This window comes from Mandrillus leucophaeus, unplaced genomic scaffold, assembly GCF_000951045.1.
Source record: "Mandrillus leucophaeus isolate KB7577 unplaced genomic scaffold, Mleu.le_1.0 Scaffold362, whole genome shotgun sequence".
Lineage (NCBI taxonomy): Eukaryota > Metazoa > Chordata > Mammalia > Primates > Cercopithecidae > Mandrillus > Mandrillus leucophaeus.
This window is the reverse complement of record NW_012103832.1, coordinates 1,508,792-1,533,558: the sequence shown is the minus strand read 5'-3', so window position 1 is coordinate 1,533,558 and position 24,767 is coordinate 1,508,792. Positions and strand designations below refer to the sequence as shown.

General features: G+C 33.4%; 1 protein-coding gene across 1 annotated transcript in view; it reads right to left on the bottom strand.

Annotated features, from left to right (window-relative positions):
• The window catches only part of MDGA2 (MAM domain containing glycosylphosphatidylinositol anchor 2), a 916,950-nt gene that overhangs the window by 258,749 nt on the left and 633,434 nt on the right, over positions 1 to 24,767 (bottom strand). The window contains exon 7 of the mRNA XM_011989775.1: positions 1,482 to 1,811. Within this exon, the coding sequence (XP_011845165.1) occupies positions 1,482 to 1,811 (330 nt within the window). The remainder of the gene's footprint in view (positions 1 to 1,481; positions 1,812 to 24,767) is intronic.

Sequence of the window (24,767 nt, the reverse complement as noted above, 5' to 3'; positions counted from 1 at the left end):
CAGCAAAACCCAACCAAACAAAGCAATGGTTTTGATTAAGTCTAGAACATTTCTGGAAACTATCCCTCAGAAAATGAGGACAAATTATCCTGGATCTACAAAATTGCTCTTACTCTTTTACAGGAAATATCATATTGGAATGTCATATAGTACAGTTTACAGTGTCACCTAGCACACTGAGGTGAAGAATCAATGGATATTTGATGATTGAATGAATACATAAACAAGTAATAACTGACTGTGTATATCCACAGTTTTCCCTCAGAGATCCTAAAAGAATCCCTCTCTTAGTGCTAGCACCAATGTTTAAATGTCAGTTAGATTAAAAAAAAAAAAAGTTTTTTTTTTGTCTCTAGCTTTTTTTTAAGCTAGAAAAGAAATAATGTCCAAACACAAGTAATTTTCATCACCCTAATTTCCTTTTGTTTTAGTTATAGATGAAAAAAATTAAATATCTTTTAGGAACAAAGCACAACTGTACAAAGTTACCACACTTTTGTCAGCCTGAATCATAAGCTTCTATTCTTAAGAAGTAAAATCAATCCAGTGTTCACTGCAATTTGGAACCATGAGAAGGCACAAAATTATAGGTGAATACCTCAATGTACAAGATACAAAATGCTGCCTGATCATGTGTCTACTACATTTGTCTCTATGTTTTCAACACATATTATTTATCTTGAATGATGTAAAAATCTTCCATTAAAATTCAATTTGGTAACAAGTTGGCAAAACAAATACAGCTACTTTAGAACTCTGGATGTGTGCTGATTGTGCCTCACAGAATCACAGGGCTTTAAAGCATCTGAATGAACCCTCCTCCAACAAATCCCTGTAATTTTCCTTGTCAACAGATGTACATTTAATCAAGAAAAAACTAATAACATGTTTTCATTTTTAACTTTAAAAGAAAGAATTTCACTCCAATATATTTTCGTACTTAACTATTTTCATTATGAACAGATTTCACCATATGATTCTGCAAAAAAAAATCACATCTGACTACAACTTTAACACATCAATTTTTGTTAGTGTAGGGTACATTTCTTACATATTTTGCATCTGAACAGTCTTAAATTATCTCAGTATTTTCTTCTTAGCACTATGTATTTATGCTTTCTTTAAAATGTCTGAAAATTGTCTTAACTCTAGACATTTGCTGTTTAACTTTATTAATATAATTTTAGATTCTGCAGAGTATTTTGATGAAATACTAGTATTATTAGAAGCCTATATCTATCTTAGTCAATGCTATTAATTTTATTTGGATAATTTCTGTAAAATCTCATGTAAATCCAAATCAAAACAGATGAAAATGGTATTTCAGAACCTAATATTCATTGAGCATTCAGAACATTATAATTTTGTTTTTAGGAAATGTAAAAGGGAAAAAATATTGTTAACTAAAAACTACTTGATCTGCTAAACTTCAATTATTCTAAATGTGAACATCTTTTACATCATAAATATATGCCTCTTACCTGTGCTGCTGGATATATTAACATCGATACTGATATCAGATATTCCTCCTCCCTTCAGAGATGCTACACATGTGTACGTTCCAAAATCCGTGAATTTTAAATCAATGATGTCCAAGTTTGTTGTTCCTGGAGAGACATCAGGATCAGTCTGTGTAATGACCATCCGCTCAGAACTTCTTAATGGACGACCATTTTTAAACCAACTAAATGTTAGCTCCTCAGAAGGAACAGCTTCTACTTGGCAAGATATTTTCACCTCACGGCCAATCTGGATGTTGTCATCTTTGTGATAAGGATCTGGTGTGATCCAAAATCGTCCTTTTTTTAATGCTACAACATAAAAATTCCATAAGGGGTTAGTGTTACTTTCATAATTTTAAGGATTCATTCACTCTAGATAATCATCTCTGAGTTGAAATAAAGTAAAACCAAACTTGGTTATAGCCAAGTAGTGTGCATATCAGTAAACCTCATTTAGGTAATCCAGAAATAATCTTAAAAAATCTAAGTCAATTAAAGACTGTGAACACTGATTTTTATAAATTTGGTAATATTTTCCAGTGATATCAAAAGCAATGCCTTAGGTCTATGTGCAATTATACTTAAATATTGACATTTAATTTTGAACAAATAATAGATTCTATGTAGTCATAGGGTATTAAAATTAAAAGTAAGAATATGGGTCTCATTTAATCTAATTATTTCCCTATGTCATTACTTAATTATCGTATAATTTTCCAAACAACTCAAAAATTACACAAAGGACATATGAACATTCTCCTAAGTTGTATCTACATGTTAACGAACACTAGTTTGGTAACATTTGAGTCCATTCACATTCATGAAACATTTTCATATATTGAAATAACCTGAACTGGGGGAAAAAAAAAAAACCTGGGGCAAAAAGCATTTTCAAAACATTTTCTATGAACTTTTCTATTCTACCATACATAGATGTTTCCAGTTAAAACTGTTTGTTGGCTCTCTAATGCAGATGACCAAAAGAACCTCTCCACAGATAGCTTAGAAAACAGGTTTGTATGCTAACAGAAGTATTTTCTAGGTCTAAATGCAGTGCTGTTTTCACAAGAGATCAGTAGTAATGATTACCAGAAGGCTGCCAAGGGAGCATCTATAGGCTTTCTAGTAAGGGCCTGAACGTTGAATGATACTACAGTACTCAATATGGAAAAGCATTTTCTCTCTATTGTGATAGTGATTCTCTTATGCACACATTTTTCTTTTTTCTCATCATCTTCCCCATTTCCCTCTCCTTTAACATGACTATTCCCACATGACAAAATGTAGCATAAACAGTGAAACACAATTATCAGGATAAAATATTGGTCATTCACTTTTACCATGAAGCCCAAATATGTAATGATATTGTCAAAAATGCCACGAATTTAGTGGACCTGCAGACACTAGAAGGCTGCTAACAGCATTATGGATAGCCCCTCTTTAGTTTAACCACATTTTTGTCAGTTAGTCCAATAAAAACCAGTGAGAACTATGAAAATCTATAAAATCATGCAGAATGAACTGGAGACGAATATACTTTTAAATGTGAAAAAACTTTTCTAGGTTTTAAAACTCTTTAGCCTCAAATATTTTCATGTGCTTTCTTGTTGACATCTTAATAAGATATAAATAGATATCAAAAACAATGTTTGTATCTTTCTTTTTCATTTATTTGAAGGGCTCCTCCTCAAGACTAGCCACTAGACTGGGTTCTGACTACAGGACATGAACGAAATAGACATAACCATGGCCCTCATGTACTGCAGCTTGCAGATTCATAGATTAGAGGCCAACTTATTCACACAACACTTATGATACTTATGTCTAGAGAAACCACAGACATACATAGCGATGAAATGTTTTATATGCCTGAAGAAGTTTCAATCTCAGAGGACAGTCTCTCTAAATTATTGTTTAGAAAATGCACTAAGCTTTAATCTTAATGAAAACATGAGAAGACAAACACTTAAATCACATTCTCATACTGTCATTTGTTACATTTTTTCATAATAAAATGCAACTTATGAATCTTATTTACCCCTAACCATATCTTTATCAGTAAGTTGCTCTAGGGTGAAATTAGGATACATTTTGGTATTCTGTTACCTAGAATCATATATTTATATTTTCACAGGCACTGAAGTATGACTTTGCATTGTATTAGGGAAGGGAAATGTGATGAAAACGTCCATATCTGGCTTCTATATTTGGTATATAATAATCGTGCTCATACAATGCCAACGTAATGGAAGTTTTACAGTACAAAGCAAATTATATGAGTAAAAACATATTTTCTTTTAAAAACAGATGTAAAATTTAATATGTCAGGAGCATTTACTTTTATTAACACCGTAACACTTAAAGGAGAGTTTCCTTTCATTTGCTAAGAATTTTCTTTATCCTATTTTTAAAGAGAAATTTTAGTCATAATTTTGAAAGTTTTACTATTGCATATATTAATTTATTAATAACCATATGATTAATATCAGGGTTCATATGGAATACCTTTTGGAATAGTTTTCACTACAAAGCTATATGTTGGTTGCCTATGTAAACACACACAAAACTGAGATGTTTAAGTGGTTGTCATTTATTTGCCATGCAGCTATTGTTTTCTAGTTCTGTGCTCTGCAGAGTGACATATTAAAGTGACATTGAGAGAACTGCAAACTTACCAAATTAGATTTAATGTACTAAACAACTCAAAAAACACTGATAAAAATATGAAATCAATATCTGTATAATGTGTTATCGAATATAACAACTTTAATACCCAAAGTAAAAATATTAGAGATTATAAACCCATAATCAATTAATACTTAAGATCATATATAATATGCAATTATACAAATTAATAAAATGCAATATAATCAAGCATGCTTTTAAGAATGAACTCGCAGCAAAAAACATTGGTTAATCTTAGTATCAGATAATTCTATGATTTGGCCTAAGTCAATTGTACTAGTCTTCCAAATGACACAGAATCTAAAGTGAAAAAGAGAAACAAGTCTGCTAAGTGAGTTCAAGTTAAGAAATATCAGAATAACTAACATAGATTATTTAATAGAGAGTCATTTCTCTGTTTATGTTGTCCCTCTAACAAAATAACGTAACTGATTTTGCATACAAAAAAGAAATGTTCAGATAAAAGATGTGTGTGTGTACTTATATATAGTAACAGAGGACAGAGAAATTTTGTTTTCTTATTAAGCTCAGAAAACTAAGAGCATAGCTTTGTAAACTAGGTCTGGGTACATTGAGAACTTGCAACCTAATTCCAGTTTTTCATGTCTATGTAGTCCAAGATGGGCAATCTCATTTTTATGGATCAAGCACATCATTTATAAAAATAGAAGGTGATAGAGTTAGGCTCCCTTAGAGACACATTGTGAGAAATAGCTTATTAACAATTGTGCCTAAGTTTTGAAAATAGAGTGTTTAATATAGTTAATCAACTGGGCAGCAGGTTCCTTCGTTTATAATTAAACACTCTCTTTTTCAGTGAACAGTTTATAGTAGTTCACGTAATGTTAATTTAAAGCCATTTCCTGCTACCAGTTAAGATTTCAAACTTTTAAAATCAATCTGTGATTAGTACTGGAGTATAACAGAGGTCCAATAGACTTAACGAGACTCTATAGAACTAAAGAAATTCTATGGAAAAAGGATCAGAGAAATCCCTTTCCCCAGATGCAATTTCTCAGTCTGAATATTGAAAATCCCCTAACACCAGCCTGAGAGAACATTAAATTTGGCTTAATGTATCATAAATCGTGATGGATGAACCTTAAAAGGTACTTGTTTAGTCTGGCAGTGCATGTAAAAGACTGGCATCAAGTTGAACCTCTGTTCTGGATAATCAGTTTGGAAACACTGCAGTGTAACTATAGCCTCCCTTTTTTTAATATTGTGAATTGAATGCAGGCTTGGCTCTACATTCATTTTTTAGCAGTTTACTTGCAAGGACATTCTAATTGCACTTACTGAAATCCTTCTTCTTCAGGCTATACAGATGTGCTCTGTAAATGGAGTGAAACCCATGTACTGAAACGGAGGCCACTCATTGCAAAAATTTGGGTAGGGTTTGTTGCTGACCTTCCCTAGAAATAAGAGTCCATGCCTGTGAATGTGAATGCCAATGGTTCAATGGAAGACTTCAGTTATGTAAAACTAGATTACATCTTGAACTTATGCTTGAAAGAGGGAACACTGCCTTCAGAGAAGTCTAGCCTTGTGGCTTCCACAAAGAGGAGGCTGAGAGATTGTATCTTGACTGTAGTTATAGATTTAAAATTATAACGTACACTGTTTTGTTGGTCAAATGTTCCATGAAGTATGCAATACATAGTAATTCAGTAACAAACTAAAATTTATTGACAGAACAAAAAAAGACAACAGTCTTATACTTAATGTGAAAAAAATCACTTTGGAGATAATAAATATGAGGTGTCAGCTTTTAAGCTTCTGTTAAGTATCTATTTCAGAAGAATGATAAGATACAGAGTGACCACTGATCACCATTTCAGGTTGATAAATTGCTGAAAAGAGTGTCTTAATCGATTATGTTTTATAATCAGGTTGTAGGATTCTGGACAACCTGAAGAACTGACAAAACCTTGTTGAGATCTGGATATAGAAACCATTAATAGTGTAATCAGATAAATAAAAATCAATTTCCTATTTATTTATTCTTTGTTGAAGAAAATAAAAATATCTATGTGTGAAAGATGAAGTATTTTCCTGACCCACCGAATGCCAATTAAATAAGCAGTTGGAAATAGGTTACATCAGCAAAGCAACTTAAAAGATAGTAAATGATAGTACATATAATCTGTCCTACTATACCTAGCAATCTATCTTTCTCCTCAATAGGACTGTGAACACCTGGGGTTGGAGTGGGTACACCTTACTCTTCTTCATTGCCCCCAAATCCTGAATATGGTGCTTTGTTACAGTTGGTACTCAATACACTTTATTGAATTTAATTATAATTGACATTTCAAAGCATTAACTTTATAGATGCCAACAGTATGATAAGTTCCTGTTAATTTTGATTTTGTGTTGCAGTCGTGTGTTCTGAGATGCATCTGGGGAAATAGAATAGGAAAAAGAACAGATCTGATGTCCTCAAGGATTCAGTGATTTTGTTGTGGGAACAGAATAACACTTGATGAACAAACAAACAGCATCAACATGGGAATATATGTGAGGAAGAGAATTCTGTATACAACACAAGAAACCTCATTCTAGCACATCCACTGACTAGTTAGCTATGTGTATGGGACATCAACTATCAAACAACTCTCTTTATAAAGGAGGATTTCATCCAAAAGGGCTTGTTTATATGCTTCAGATAATAATCATTTCTGAGCAAATATGGATAATTACTCAACTGATAATCAGTTGATAATCTGAGGAAAGATGGAAGAAGGAAAAAAACTGACATCTAAGCAGATTTACATTGTCTGAAATAATATTTGCCAAAATCTGTTTCAGAAAAAGGTTAATAGAGGTTACATTAAAACAAAGTGTAGGCCAGGTGTGGTGGCTCATGCCTGCAATTTGGGAGGCCGAGGTGGGCAGAGCACCTGAGGTCAGGAGTTCAAGACCAGTCTGTCCAACACAGTGAAACCCCGTCTCTACTAAAAAATACAAAAAATTAGCCCGGCATGGTGACGGGCACCTGTAATCCCAGCTACTTGGGAGGCTGAGGCAGGAGAATCTCTTGAACCCAGGAGCTGGAGGTTGCAGTGAGCCGCGATCACATCACTGTACTCCAGCCTGGGTGACAAGAGCAAAACTCCATTTCACACAAACAAACAAACAAACAAACAAACAAAAAACCAAAGTGTAACAAAGTTTAGAGATTGACTATATGAATAAAAGTTTGCATTTTTCCCAAACTTTTCAGCACTTTGAACATGCTAACATGCACACTGTCACATTACTAGAGAGGCGATTGCATCTACCAAGGGACCCTTTATTTATGGAACATCTCTTTGACGACTAGCATCCCAGAAAATGAAGTTTGGGAAACAATGACCTAAGAAAATCTATCAGTCAAAGAGAGTCAGTGAAAAGACACTAAAATTAGATTCCATTCTTAATATTGTAGGCATTTCCCTTATGAACATCACGAAATAATCAATAAGGTGTGACTCTCTAGTGAAAATAATATTTATTATTTAAAAAGCTAAAGGGCTTGGCAATGATCTTAATTTTTTAAGTTAATAAGTAATGGTACATTGAAGTTATAAAAATATATTTCAGAGTCATCTAATAAACTCACCTACACTAAGGGCCGCATGCCTCTTTCTTTCCAACCAACAATTTAGAAAACAAAATTAACTTATCAATTTGTTCCTGTCTCTGAAATGTACATTTTGCAATATGCAAACAGCATTAAAAAGAAGATAAATGCATCAGCTTTTGTACAACTCCAAGCACTGGTGTCAACAAGACTTAATCTTTCTCATTTGTTTGAAGAATTAATAATTTGAGTTAATTTATTTATATCTTATGTTATTATTAAAAGTATATGCAGTGTTAGTCTTAAAAGTATTAAAGCTTCTAGAAAATGGATATGAGCAGGAAGGTCTTTTAAATTTTTTTCCTCTGATAAGCTATTAAGTATTCTTATATTCACTTTTCTGTATCTAACAACTCCAATTGCCAATCTAGTCTGAATGGAAGTTCATTAATAATGCAAGAACAAAAATACATTACACCCTTTCCTAAAAGTGGTTTAACATAGCACCCCTGATCATCAAAATGTAGAATCAGATGATGAAATGAAGTTGGGGTTCTATTTAATTATAAAGTATCAAGGCTTTATTTATTTTGTGAATTTACTCAAAGCTAATTAGTACAGTTAATCATTTAAATTGTTTAAGCATAGTATGGTTGAATTGAAAGTGTCTTTTGAATGTCCTTTCTCAAAAGAACATCAGCAGGTAAGCATTTTGGGTAAGAATTAAAGAAAGAAAGGACGTTTTAGGCAGGCACAAATTATCCTTTTTGGGGTAAATTCTTAAGAAGGGGGAAAAAGTGAACTAAAATAATAATAACATTAGTATCATTATTATTTTGCCATTCCTAGGCCTATTTTGCCATTTTGGCCCTATTTTAAGTAGGAAAAAATATATATATTGCTGATAAATTACCAAAATGTCTATACTAGTGTCATAAATAAAAATCTTTTACCTGTGGCTACCATGTATATGGTATTTGAATTAGCATGATACCTTAGCACCAGTTATTTGAATAGAAGATTATCACTTTGCTGGTCCTATAATATTAAAAATTAGTGGGTATTTTGAGCTCACCTTTTCTATGAAATTTAATAATACTTTTTCACTATGAGAAATGAGAATGTGTTCAGGTATATTATATTTTTTATTAGTTGCTAAAGACCTAGGACTAGAAACAGCCATCAGATGAATGGCAGCTGAGAAAGATTGGTACAAAATATAATTCATTTGAAATCCTTTTGAAAATAGTACATCCTTAATATTTATGAAACTGATCATGTAGTAGTGAAAATTAGATGAGATAATGAGACTAATTTAATCTAAAATCTTTCATTACCTTTATTGAGCTTTTTTACTTTCTGTCTCATAAGCAGTGCTCTTTCCCTTTCTGAAGTGATTCTGCCCCTCTGCCAGCCTCTCTCATGGGACCCTGAGGTCCTACATTCAGTTGGCCACTTCTTTTGAAATATCAATATTTCCTTTTCCATACTTTATTCCCTCAGACTGGAAACTTGTTTAGGTCACATCTAAACTTAAAACCCTTCTCTTAACCCCAATAATCCCTCAAACCATTTGTGGCATATTGCTTGATAAAATGGTGACATACCAGTTGCACTCACTCACTAGGATATCTTATGTGCTGGGTTTCACTGGCGCTACTCTGGCAGTGAGGGCTCAAAATTAGCAATGATCTCCTAATCAATTAATCCAATATTTTCTAGCTCCCATTCATGTTTGTATTATTCACACTTTCCACTTCTTGTCACTTTACATTATTGGCTCTTCTTTCTTGAACACCTCTTTTATACTGGCCTCTATAACTGGTAGGATATAACATTTAAGAAAACAAATTAATGGAATGTTCTAATTCACATCACAATTGTCAGGAGAGTCTCCCTTGTTCATTTGAGTTCTGTCATTCGAACAGTTCATTTCAGTTTTATCACTTTAACAGTTCTAACGTTAGAAAATAAATTAGTGAACTGTTCTCATTCACATCACAATTGTCACGACATTCTCCCAGTTCTATCATTTGAACAGCAGTTGTAAAGTCAGGCTTGTTGAGAAAGGTAGGATTTTTCTAAATTATTTTGCCATAATTGGAAGCCATGGAGTTTTTCCTTGATGTTCTCTCTTTCCTTTTGCTGCCCATGTTAGAACATGAGATAGTTGTTTGTTTGTTTTGTTTCTTGAGCTGTAGAATATTGCAATCATATTTGTGCATATTTCAATTTAAAAGAAAAATGTGTTAAAATCATTTTAATATGTTTTCATTTTAACACTACAAAGCAAATAAAATAACTTAGATATATTGAATGACTAAATGAGAAATATCTTTAATTACTAAGAATTTATATAAATTATCTTAATTACCTTATCTGATAAGAAGATGAAAAGTGAATACTATTGACCTGGTCCATCTAAACATTCCCCTTATTTTAACTAAACTTTAGACAGATTTATTTCTTTTTCTTTTTTTGGGAGGGGTGGGGTGGGGTTATCCATCCCTTCAAGTATTTATCCTTTGTGTTACAATTCAATTATACTTTGTTATTTTTAAAGGTACAATTAAATAATTATAATTGACTGTAGTCCTCCTGTTGTGCTATCAAATACAAAGTCATACTCATTCTTTCTAACTATTTTTTTATACCCATTAACCATGCTCATCTTCCTCCCCCCAACCCCCGCCACCACCACTCTCCTTTCCAGGCTCCAGTAATCATCCTTCTCTTCTGTTACATAGATTTATTTTTTACTATAGGCCCCTGGTTCTCATTTTCACAGAGCATTTATGCTAGAAAACTTTAAAATTTAGAGAAATTGTAAAATCTTCCTCTGCTCCATCGAGTTGTAAATAATCTGAAACTCAAAAATGTTTTTTCTCAAGTATCTGGGAGCCACCCCTTTGAAATACAATCATCATCTTTGAAGTCTCTGAGACATCGCCCCTATCTCCCATTCTCTGAGGAGGGTAAGAGCTTAACTTTGAAATGTGAAAAGAGACAAATAGCAAAGACAGATGTCTTAATCACATTGACCAACCTCTCCCATAAAGTCTTTCAGTACTTTATTTTTGTTTGTTTGTTTGTTTTTACATAGTCTCGTTCTGTCATCCACGCTGGAGTGCAGTGGTGTGATCTCGGCTCACTGCAACCTCTGCCTCCTGGGTTCAAGTGATTCTCCTGCCTCAGCGTCCTGAGCAGCTGAGACTACAGGCGTATGCCACCAAGCCTAGCTAATTTTTGTATTTTTTTTGGTAGAGACTGGGTTTCACCATGTTGGCCAGGCTAATCTCAAACTTCTGACCTCAAGTGATCCACCTGCCTTGGCCTCCCAAAGTGCTAGGATTACAGGTGTGAACCACCACACCCAGCCTATTCCAGTACTTTCTATTAGTTCACCTAGGATTTAAAAATCCTCCTGCTTTTATTTCACCTGAGTTGAGTTAAATATCTCCCCCCACTGTAATGGTTTTAAATATTCCTTGTTATTTTTAACATGCATCCAATGTAATTTTTCTTTCACAACATTAAATTTAATCATGTGCATTTTTAAAATAGATGAAAATAGGATCAGTCTAGGAAATTCGTTGCTACAAAATTTCAAATGTCAAAGAAATACTTATGGTTACAACACACACACACACACACAGACACACACATACACACACACACACACACCACAGTATGTTGCTCGAAGATGGAATGTCATATAATAAGTACAAGAGTATTAGAGAGTTAAAGACGTTAATTTAATCCCTTTATAAAGCTATCTTCTCCAATGTGGTAAGCTCTATTTAATCTTTAATGCCCTGCTGGTATAGAGTTTCTGATAATAAACCACAAAACAAAGATCTGAATGTGTTGGTTAATTAAAAGATGGCAGGACTGCAGAGGCATGAAGAGACTCAAAATTAAATAAATTTAATATCTTATATGTATTATAAATAGAAACGTATAACCTTTCCTTTTTGAAGAAGTATACCCTACCTTTCTTTAGATGTGTTTAAAGTATATTTTTAAAATACATACTATAGTGTGTGTGGATTTTTTTTTCTCTTTTTAATGAGAAAATTCTATCAAATAAGCAAATAAGATAGGTCAAAATGATGGTGGTATAGACATACTTTTCCATTCTGTACAATTGTTAGTTGAGCCACAAATTGGCTTTACTCTTTGCAGGAAGAAAGGCAAAGAGGGAAATACTAATTTCACAATTCACAGTATCTGGGACTTAAAAATACTCTAATTCCTCAAATAAACAACAAACAAAAATTACTATTCCTGTTTCAGAGATCTGAATTGAATTTATTTTCATGCAACAAGTAGCATTTTTACTCACTTCTTTATAGTAATCATAACAATGAAATTCACAATCCTAGTTGTCAATCTATACCTCAAGGTGAGCTAACTACTGTAACTTTATACAGGAACCAAATGAGTATGTTATCACCGTATAGTTGTTCAGGCTCAATTTAAGGAAAACTCCAAAGACATTGTCTGGGTAAATATTAAACAAGAGTGAATACAAGTTTATGTTCTATGAAAATGACCTAGGAAGGTTGTTGGTTGTTGTTTGGGAGGGGGTTTTGCAGATAGTAAATGTTACAGATACATGAAAATATATTTATTAATAGTTAACTGATAAGAAATAAGAGTCGCATAATCTTAGAAAGGAGAAAAGACAAACTAGGACCTAGATGCTGTAGTGAGGTAGATAGAAGAATATATGTGGAGGGAGACATTATAGAAAGCTTATGTTGTACCTATACACAGTAAAAATACAATTTTTTCAGTGCAAAAACTGTGAGCACCTCAAGAAAATATTTTGCATTCAATTGTTTGCATTTCTTAGAGACTTGTTGGACATAAGCCAGTCTAATGTTAAGACACATTTAACAGAAACAATGACTATTATGTTGGAGGAGTTGATCTAAACTCATTCTTAAAGAAAAATGAGTTGATGGTAAGACCAGTAATCCACTAAAGTTATCTCTACTTTTTGAAAGTAAAACTATGATAGCGATAGTTTGAAATATTGGTTCTCCAAGTATGGACCCCAGTCCAATAGCAGCAGCATCACCTGAGAATTTGTTAGAAAGGCAAGTTCTTGGATGACACTCTGGACCCAATCCTCAGTTTTGGGGATAGAGTTCAGCCATCTGCATTTGAACAACCTCTCTGAGTGATTCTGATGTACTCTCAGGTTTGAGAACCTCTGTTATTGAAAACATTTATGCTACCATTCTTTAGAAATACAGAGAGAAGGCAGGTCATCAGCTTATCCAGAAGGATTATTGAGATATTAAAGCACAAAGTAAAAAGTGCCATAGAATATCTTTTTACTTTACACGGTCTTCAAAAGCCTGTTAATCCTAATTATAACATTTGAAATATCATTTTTAAAAAGCTCCCATAATATCTAACAAAAGAGTCTAACATTGTCTCACATAGATTAACATGGAACTACTTCCTTTCCACATGGCCAAAGCTTGAGAAAAATTTCACAAAAACACTTATTATTTCCAGATTTCTTCAGAAAATGATAAAAATGTAGAGTGCTCAATATTAAGCACCTTAAAGTCAATATTCTTTACCAACGAATTTCTAACACTGAGTATTAAGAAGGTAACCAATCCTCATTAGGGAACATCTAAATACCTGATATGGTCATAATTTAGGGGTAAGCGATTAATAGTTTATTAAGTTTTTTTGTGAGTGGCAATGGTTTCTGGGAGAGTCAACACAGAAAACAGTGAAGAGCAAGTATTCTGGGGTCAGACTGCCTGGTTCTAATATGATTTCATCATTTATTGGCAGTGTAATGTACGGTTAGCTCTATAGAGACTCAATCTCCCAAATCTGTAAAATAGTAGTAATTATGAAGCATAAAACTGATCCATGAAGCTCTAGTATGCTAGTCCCAACACAGAATAACCAAACACTAGATGTGAGCTGCTTTTTATTCTGTATTTCTGAGCACTCACAACATGTCTATCACTATTCTTGCTGCCAAGGGTGCATAGATGAAGAGCTTAGTGGTGGGGAAAAGTATAGAAACCAAAAATCTTATAAAGACAAGGAATGACAGTACTTTATTATAAGACAACTCATTATTGTGAAATGGTAAGGGAAGACTTCATGTATTTGGTGGCGCCCGAGAATTCAGGTAAAAAGGAAGACGGACAGTTAAAGATGCCGAAAGGCCATTCCAGACCGTGGCAGCTTCATGGGTATTAGAACAGGAATTCTTACAGTACCAACCATTGGTTTCAGCTCAGTTTTCAATAACTCTAGACAATCCTCTCATATTCCTTCAAAATGTGTTTCTCTATGATTTCAAACATTCACTTTCATTTCCCTCCCATCTCTGAGGATGTGGGGTTAATCTTTCTAAAGCTGACCTTTTAAATTGTGCTTCCGAACTCAGATCCAGCTTTGCATTGAACATCATTCACACATCAATTTTCTCTTAAATTTTTTCCTCACAGGAAAAAATTCTTTTTTATACGAAAATTCTTTCCCATGTATTTATGAACATGATCAGAACCTCTTCATTAATTAAAACAGACAACTATATAATACAGAAAGCCTTTCCTCAACTTCTTTATCTTCTGAAGCGACTTCTTATTTACTCTCTTTATCTCTCACTCTCAAAATAGTAATATAGTAATATATAAACTACTCACTTTTAACCTCTTTCCATAGTTTTGATTCCCACCAGTAACAGAAGTTTTTTTTTTTTTTTTTTTTTTTTTTGAAACAGAGTCTCGCTCTGTCGCCCAGGCTGGAGTGCAGTGGCGCGATCTCGGCTCACTGCAGGCTCCGCCTCCCGGGTTCCCGTCATTCTCCTGCCTCAACCTCCCGAGTAGCTGAGACTACAGGCGCCGCCACCTCGCCCGGCTAATGTTTTTGTATTTTTAGTAGAGACGGGGTTTCACCATGTTAGCCAGGAAGGTCTCCATCTCCTGACCTCGTGATCCACCCATCTCCGCCTCCCAAAGTGCTGGGATTACAGGCGTAAACCACAGCGCCTGGCCCAGTAACAGAACTTTTAACAATTGCCAGGGAGAGTATGTTCTAAGGAGCGACAGCTCAGTCCAAACTCCTGCTGCATTTGCTGTATACAACCTATTCTGACTTTTTGTTTATAGCTCCCAGACTAATTAGACTGCCATTTCCTTTGTCCTGAACCTGGGCACCTCTTGTCTCCTCTCCGTCTACACTATCACTTCTTCACAGCTTGCTTTTACATCCATAGTTTCTATCTCAGCACAGGTGCTACTTAAGTAAAACCCTCTGGTCTCAACTCTCTGAGATACAGTTGCTTATTTCCCAATGCCTGTTCAATTTTTATGTGATGCAGCACTTCAGTCAATGTTCTTCAATTAAATGTCTTGTATCACTAAGGTATGTCTGATCTTTTTTTTCCTTCTCACTCTTTCATTTATGACACATTCTCCGCATAAGTAAACCTTTCCCCGCCTTTTCCTTTACTGTTTTCAGTCTCCCAGAATCTGCCCTTACTGTTGGATTCACCTTGTATGACATCTTGTCCATGCTCTCTGTCCACATTGGATCCAGTCACTGAAGCCCAGATCTAATGTCATCTTTTTTATAATGCTTTCCCCAATTCATGTAATGAGTCTGAAGAATTGCCACTATTCTTTGTCTATAAGAAAACCCTCTTCCAGATATTTTATATTCTATGGACTCTCAAGCTTCCTGAAAACGGAAGTACTTCATATTGCTGTCTTCCTGAGCACCTTCTCTTCCACAGAAAAAACTGTCACAGCACTTAGGTTGGCGATGTGGAAGATACAACACATGTAAAGCTTTTCATCCACAAGGGACATATCTGAAGCTATTACCAAGTAGTCATCAGATTGATTGTTGACACCTAATAATTAACCTGAACAAATTTGTTCAATTTTGTAAATTATCACACAACTGACAAAATTTGAATAATGGGCTATCGATGAAGTAGTATTTTGTCAAGGTAAAATTTCCACATTTGAATAACTATACTGTGGTTATACAGGAAATGCTCACTAAAGTGTCTTGTGTAAAGGGGCACTATATCTCCAAGCTACTCGCAAAGGACTCATAAAACATTTATACATGTATTTATAAAAAGAATGATAATATTAATAGAAAAACTCTTAACTAACAGTGAAGCTGGGTAAAGGCTATATATGAGAGTTTTTGTACTATTCTTGATATTTAAAAACAGTTTTCTTAAGAAGTTGAGAAATTAATATTAAAAAATCAACTGGTTTGTTGTTGTTATTTATATCTACAGATACAAAATCTGTACCCTCCAGTGATAACAGTGGAGTATGTTACATTTCTAGATTTTCTTCCTCCTATTAAACTATTCTCCTCGAATTAAGCTTAACATTTATGACCCTTTGAAAATTATCACCAATATAAAAAATTAGTATCGAATACTGACAAAAAAACCGAAATAACAAATAATACTAGTGAAGAAAACTGACTTTTACTCAATAAAACATTTGTCAAGCAAATAAATTAATCCTTCTTATACAAATGGGTATAATTAAGTGATGGTGCCTGATAAATACTATATACTTTTTGTAAACTACTACTCAATATCTCATTGAAACTTGTGCAACATTTTTTTAGTTTAATTAAAACAAATGAACTGTCATTCTGAAAAACATGCAGAGGAAAAAAATTGTTAATACTCTCTAACAGTAACTTTCTAGATATTTCGAAAAAAAATCAACAAAAATATAAAATGTGGAGCCATCCAATATATACCATGTGTAATATTTTTCATTAATATTCATAATTTCTTAAGATTAAGTCAAAATGATACATTTTTCTTAACGTTTTCCACACATATGCAGCCACATATGACTCTGTGAAAGCTCAGTTAAGCCAAATGAAGATGTATAAATGGGGCTGCTGAAAGTACAATGCCGTGTTCCATCACATTTTATCAGGGTACAACGTATTTAAACATATGTGTATGAGTGTGTGTATGTATGTGTGTGTGTGTATTACCCAATGAGCATTATTAATATTATTATTATTATTTTGAGACGGAGTCTCGCTCTGTCACCCAGGCTGGAGTGCAGTGGCCGGATCTCAGCTCACTGCAAGCTCCGCCTCCCGGGTTCACGCCATTCTCCTGCCTCAGCCTCCCGAGTAGCTGGGACTACAGGCGCCCGCCACCTCGCCCGGCTAGTTTTTTGTGTTGTTTTTTAGTAGAACCGGGGTTTCACTGTGTTAGCCAGGATGGTCTCAATCTCCTGACCTCGTGATCCACCCTTCTCGGCCTCCCAAAGTGCTGGGATTACAGGCTTGAGCCACCGTGCCCAGCCAAGCATTATTTTTTAAAGACATCTTTAATTACTCTCACTCTCCTTTTTCACTTCATATTTTATCTACATATTTGAAATCATACTATATGAACCATATACCTTTATTTGGAAGTCCACATGAAACTTGGGAACAAACCAATGAGAATTTTATAAAGCTATTATTCTGAAGATTATATCAGAATTAATTCCCTTGAATCCACTCCCTTGACCAAGACGATAGCGCAATACATTAGCTTCATATGTTTTATTTCATCGTTATTATTCATGGAAACAAAATAGAGTTGTAATTGAAATTTATCTGACCTGGAAAACACTTCCTTACGTGAACATCCTGCACATTTCTACTCATCCATTTTTTATAAGATAATCATTTCTCATTCAATAGGGCTTTGCAGCAAAGTTAAAACTTGCCCGGTTGGCAACTCATCATGAACTTGTAACAAGTTTTTGTTTGTTTGTTTGTTTGTTTTTAGTATCATTGAAAACATCACTCTAAAACCACAACTTTAAACATTAAGCATTTTGAGGCACCAGCATCATGAATTTACACTACTGAACAGCACAGTTAGGCACTGGATTCCTTTTGATTATGACAGAAACACTATTTTTTTCCCCCTTCACTAAACGGCTACAGGAAGGCATGCATTTTTTACTTTGTGTCAGTTGCTTTTGGTTTTGGTCACTTTCTTTGCTAGTAACTATCAGCTCTTATTCCTTACAATCATCATAGGGTTAGTGCAAAAGCTTTATTCCTTTCCTAATTTGCTATACCCCCTCTTTTGTGAAAGATGTATGTGAACTTTATCATATGCAACTTTATCATTGTTCTCTACCTTTCCATAGTTATATTACTGTTATTTTTTTGTTTTCTTTTGTTGTTTTCCAATTCTTAGTCATGTCCTTCTGGGCTCAGTATAATTGCTGTATATGTGTGATGTTATTTTGTATTTTCTACATAATGGGACTTAACCCAAGTTAGAAGCTGAAACTAATTTACTTATACCTAGCCATGTTCTAAGAACATTTTGCCAGGCATTCATATTTATTGTTAACATAGTGCATCCTGCAGAAAAACAAAAACACACACACACACACAAAGAAGCAATAACAATATCCAGTTAAGAAAATAAGACAAAGCCAGAACTGACATTGATTAAAAAAAAAAAAAGTACAATAAATTCTATATATTTTACAGTGGTAAGTCATATATTACACAATAAACATTACAGCAACCAAAATAATAAGGAAACCATGGTCAATTATAAAACGGACAGTTTTTGCAGATTAAAAAAATAGTTGTACAAGAGAAGTACAATTTCTCTTTTATGCTTCTCAGAAAAATGGTATAAGATAGAGTGATTAATAATATCTTTGAAAACTTTCTTACAACAAACAAAAAACAATTTTGGGGGACTATTTATTTAAAAATTGCTTAGTGTAGGCTTAAAACATCACGTCAAGAGAAATGAGCAAAAGGAATTATAATACGTGAGGGATGAGGAAATATGATATAATATGATAGGATATGTCAATTCAGGGACAGATTTTAGTGCATTGAGGCCAGTTGTTCTTAACAAAAGGTAAACATCAGACCACAATGTCTGAATTACATCCCTTATTGATTCCAAGTATGTTATTTTAGAGACTGGATCTAGGTTTTTAAGGTCTACTAAAGATTCTGATTCATCCTTCAGAATGAGATCTACTGACCTAGAAGAATAATTGAAAACATATAGTACATGCTTCTCCTCCATATATATTGATATCCTGAATTAAGGCTTTGAAAGATATTTGTAGCGATAACTGAGTTTATACTCCCCGACAAATAACTACAGGGCAACTAATCTGAAATGACAGTTAAGTACAGAATCATGTGCTTCAACAGTCAGTCAAGCTGAGACAGCCTCCCATAAAAACCAAGGAGCTAAAATCTCTCACAAACTCATTAGAATGTCAATATATCAAAGAAAACATCCATATCAAATTTTTGAAATATAAATCCAATTTAAACATTAGGACAGCACAACCCATCAACCTATGTGCCTGTTTTTTCCTTCTAAAATCTGGGGGGAAATTATTAAGAAAAAACTGAGATAACTTTATTCACTAGAGAAGTCAAATAATCTTTCAAAAATAAACTCTTGGAAAGAAAATGTTGTTGACTACTAAGCACAGCAAATATATAACATTTCCATCTCTACTTTCTCTATCTATAACAATTACTGAAAAATGATCCTAACAGTCCTTCCAATCCAGGCCAGATAACACCTAGAATTTATTTAGGACATAGTTCTCTAGGAAGCTACTAATATTTGACCAGTACTTGCCTTGCCAAAAAGACCTCTCTGGGCTTATTCCTTCTACCTGAAATTTTGTATCCTTTGACCAACATCTCACCAGTACTCTCCATGCCCCCAGTCTCTCGTAACCACCATTCTACTTTCTACTTTTGTGAGTACAACTTTTTTAGATTCCACATGTAAGTGAGATGAAAAAAAAAAAAAAAAAAAAGGAAAACTAGGATGGAAGGAAGAAAGGAAGAGAGGGACAAAGGGAAGAAAACTTTCTGAACATCAACAGTTACTTAATCTTCACTTGACATAAACATTCCTTAATAAAATACCCTTTGTAATTTACAGATTGCTTGGGTGATATTTTTAGTTATTTAAAGAAGGCATAAATTAGGACAAGTTATTATGTGGATAAGTTCTCATTAATAGATTGAGAGATCCACAACTACTCACTGCTCAAAACAATGGAGCCAAACATTTAATTTTGTCCTTGATTCTAACATTTCTGTTTGCAAAACTGAGCAAAACCCAAGCATTGATGAAATGTCATTACTTCAACCTTTAGATATCAGAAAAATTCAGCATGGAATTATATTTTTATTAAGTATTCCCTCATTCTTAACACTACTTGGGGTACAAGCTAGAATGAAATAATATTGGAATGCAGGCAAATCAAATATGAAAAATACAGATAATTTCTGATAGCATTATTTAAAATTTGGCAATACATTTTAGTGATAAGAACAGCCAAATTATCCCTTTGCACTCAGTTTTACTTTAGAAAGACATTTATTGCATCCAAATGTCAGTAGTTATGTGGTAATAAGTAGTTTTAGGCTGTGTTGACAAAATATGAATGTTGCCAAATATACTGTGTTATTTGATTCAGCTGATTTTCTCCTAAATTCTATTTGTCGTACACCTGAAATTCAGTAAAATAGAATGAGTAAAGTATAGGAAGGTGAAAGTTAACACTTTGTCTAATTCAATTTAACACATACTAAATGTCAATTACATAATTCAGGCATTAGTGGGATATAGTCCTATCATTACAGATAGGGTAGAAGAAATGATTGTAAAATCAAGCTGGACATGCTAGAGACTAAGAGTAGTAAAAATAAGTTTAGATTTCACTTACGTTTAATTCAATTATTTCTGGAGGAGATGTCTATTCAATTTATAACACAAGATCAAGCTAATTTTCTTCCACCGAGATTTTGGAAAGGTTTTATTCAATGAGAAAATAAAATTTCTGACCGTCAATTAAAAATATTTTCCCATAAAACAAATCTTGAGATATATCTGAGTTAGTTTTAAGTTATTTTATTTGTTATTAATAAATATTAAGAACATGGCCACTTAATATGCAACAATCTCTCTGTTACTCAGTGATGTTTTGTGCATCCTCCCTCACATGCCCTTATCTTTCCTTCCAGAATCTGTTCTTATCCTCAGATCCATACCTGAGCCTACTGGTCACAGTCAGCAAAAACTATGGCCTCTTACTTCACTAAAATGGCATTAAGTATAAATGCCCAAAGTGAATTGCATACCACGTCAAAGCTCATTTATAGTTCCACCTCTTTCTAGCCTTTTCCATTGTGTCTCATAATGATTCATTCTTTGTCCTATTGCTATTGTACCTGGGCCTGGATCTATCATGCTCCAGCACTCAGCTCACTTCTTCTTTTCAATTGTCAGTCTTCATCTTGTGCTAATTTCTTAACTCAAGCTTTTGCAAGTGCTCAAGTCTCTGTAATATTAAAAACCACTCTTTCACAAATCCTACTTTTACTTTTATTTACAGTCAACTTCTGCAAATCATCCAACTTCAGTCTTTATTTCTGAAATACTAGTTACTTCCACGCTCTGCCAAAATGTGCTTTCTTACTCGTGTCTCTATGTTACAGTATACCAGCAGCTTTATTTTCATGTTTCAGTCTTCATCTACCTTAACTCATTCTGGCATTTTACATTGTTGACACCTTCATTTTTAAAATTTCCTTTAAAAATATTTAAAATAGTATTACTTTCTGGCTCTCATTTTACCTCATAAACAACTCTTTCTCATTAAAAAAAAAAAAGTAGCTATTAAATGTATACATTTTTCAAAAGTTCATATCCAGGTCATTTATACCATATTATCTTTAGTCTATAGATGGTGAAACAGAAACACGAAAAACTTAGTGATAAGATGTTTCTAAGTATCGAAAGTATCAAGCTTATAAAAATCAAATATTTTCCAATTAAGTAATATTTTAAATATAATTTCACAAAAGTATTTTTGTAAAACAATATACTACCCACTTATAATGCAACTTCTAAACATATAACATCTGTGCCTTTAGTTTTTTTCTCCAAGGTCAGGAAAACTAGGCAGAGAATTTGGACACATGTGCTTTTAGAAAAACAAAACAAAAACACTAGAGTTTATTCATCTAGAAAATACTATTATGAGCTTATTTTTGGAAATGACATGTAAATAAAATTGCTGTATTACCCACAACCATATATCATATGTTAATTGGTAATTATGAATGGTTCCTAAATTATCACTGGAAAAACACATATCCATTACCATATTATTTTTAGTATGCAGTGACTGCAATTCAGACATAACCAATTAGGGAAGAAAGAATTCTGAATTTATTGCTCAATTTAAATGTTGTCGTCATTTTCTGATGGAACCATTTGCCAATTATTGTTTCAGGGCTGTTGATCATTACATTGTAAAATTATGCTACTGTTATCACCTTTACTATGTAAATACATCAGATTATAAGTCTTTTCAGATTTTGTTACATTTTTTGCTACTCAAATTTAAGAGATAGCAAAAGCTCCTTTAACTATAGGAGTTTAAGGCAGTATCAGATTTATGCTGGAAAAATGAACCAACTTAAGCTACTCAGTTATGTTTTATTTTACTCACTTATAAAATTTGAGTTTTCTGTGTTCTATCATCATTGTTCTTCAAATACTCATACAAACTTAGTCTATCTCACTACAAATACATTCTGTTCAAAGTACACTGAATTGCATTTCCATTTCTGACTTTTCTGGGGTCACTGGCAGCTGATCAATACTCCCATAGAGAAAAAAGAAAAACCAATGAGATTTTTTTAAGTCCTTTTTGAAAGTATCAGATATCAGTTCAGGCAACCTCAACTTGAGAGATCTAATTCCAGAGAAGGAAAACAAAACAAAACAAAACAAAAAATGAGCTTCGCATACTATAGCTACTTTTCTTTCAAGTCATTGTCTATTTCAGGTATATAGCTGTAGGCTGAAAATGCAAGCAAAAATCTGCAGTGAATGACCCAGAGTATTCGACTGGAAACACTGAAAGGTTATGTCCTAGGAATAGGGCAAATAGCAGACAAATATAGCATTACCAAGCCAGTCTTCAATATGCTCAGCCCCTGATTGGAATGAAACAATAAGACTACTTTATCTGCCTAACATAAGATGAAGTAATATAAAAAAGAAAAGAAAAATATTTCTGAAGAAAGATAACCTAATCCTGAGCCAGTTTTTCATACAAAATAAATGGCAGTCAGTAAAAAATAAGACGTGTCAAGAGAGAAGACAAAGAAAAATAGAGCAAAGTCAACAGACCACAGATGATCAAAACAGGTGTTCTCAGATAAAAATAGTAAAATAGCTATGATAGAAGTGCTTAAGAACATAGGATACAAAGCTGGGAAAAGCTAAATGAAAAGATGAAAAATTTCACCAGATAATTGGAATCTATAAAACTAAATCAAATGTAAAGTTTACAATGAAAAAAATTAAATAAGTGAAGTGAGGAATTCAATAAATATGTCTAGTAGTAGATTAGAAACAAGAGAATACAAGACTGGTGAACAAGAAGATGGGGCAATTAGCAATATGTAGACTGAAGCACAGATGGAGAAGAATAAGGAGGAAAAATTAGGAAAGAGCATAAAATATGTAAAACTCAGTGAAAGGTCTAACATAAGTAAAAATTGAATTAATGAAGGAAACAGGAAAAAGAATGAGAAAAAGTAAATATCTACAGAAATGCTGGTCCAAGATTTTCTAAAACTTACGCAACTGTAATCCACATATTCAAGAAGCTCATAAAAATCCAAGCACAATAAACACACAAAAAAATCCACATTTAAGCACTTACTATAAAATGTCTAAAGATACAGAGAAACTCTTAGAAATACAGCTAGGGCCTAGGTGGGTGGGGTGGAGGGTGGAAAGCTATATAAAAACATACACTTAAAAATACTATAAATCAAAATGTAAAACTGAAATACGCAATTATACTTAGTGAAAGGAACAGGGAAAAGTACACTACTCCATATTATAGGAAGAAGTTCTTCATGTTCAAGAAACCCATAGGAGGTCAAGACAAAGAAAACAGAAATAAGAAATAAAGAATTGGAAACGAAAGGTAAGTTGCAGACAAGCTCTAATATTTCAATAATTATACTCAGTGTACATTATCTAAATACACCGATTGAAACAAGGATTGGCAGAGTGGATTTTAAAAACTTGACTCACCTATATATTATCTATAAGAAATTCATTTCAAATATAATGATATAGGTAGGTTAAAAGTAATAGGACAAAAAATATATATCATGCAAACAACCATCAAAAGTAAGCAGGGTGGCTAGATAATGTAGACTTTAGGGCAAAGAAAATTGCCAGATTCAGAGAGGGACATATGTAATGACAAAAGGTCCAAACACTAAAAAGTTACAGCAATTGTATATCTGTATATATCCTTTCCCCTCCAAAAAAAGCAGCAAATATGTGAAGCAAAAACAAATAGAACTGAAAGGAAAAATAGACAAATTCACAATCATACTTGGAGACTTTGACATCCCCCCTTTAAATAGATGGAAAAACTAGATAACCAATCAACAAAGATTCCATAGAACTCAACTAATAGTATCAAATCAACATTTATAGAGCATTATTCCCAACAACAGAAGAATACTTACTCTTCTCAGGTTCCCATGGAACATAGGATAGACCATATGCTGCTTAAAAACAAACCTCAACATATTTTTTTAAAAACAAATTGTACAGAATGAGTTCTCTAACCACAATAGAATTAAAAGAAAAATAAGTGACAGAAAGATTATAGGAAATCTCCAAATTCTTGGAAACTGAACAACACTCGTCTAAATCATCCATGGGTCAAAGAAGAAGTACCAAGGGAAATTAAAAAATAAATACACTGAACTGAATGAAAACAGAAGATATCAAAATTTGTAAGACAGCTAAAAAAGTGTTGACAGGGAAATTTGCACTGCTAAATGCATACAGTAGAAAAGAGGAAAAGTCTCAGGTAAATTATCTAATTCTCACTTCAAGAAGCTAAAAAAACAGC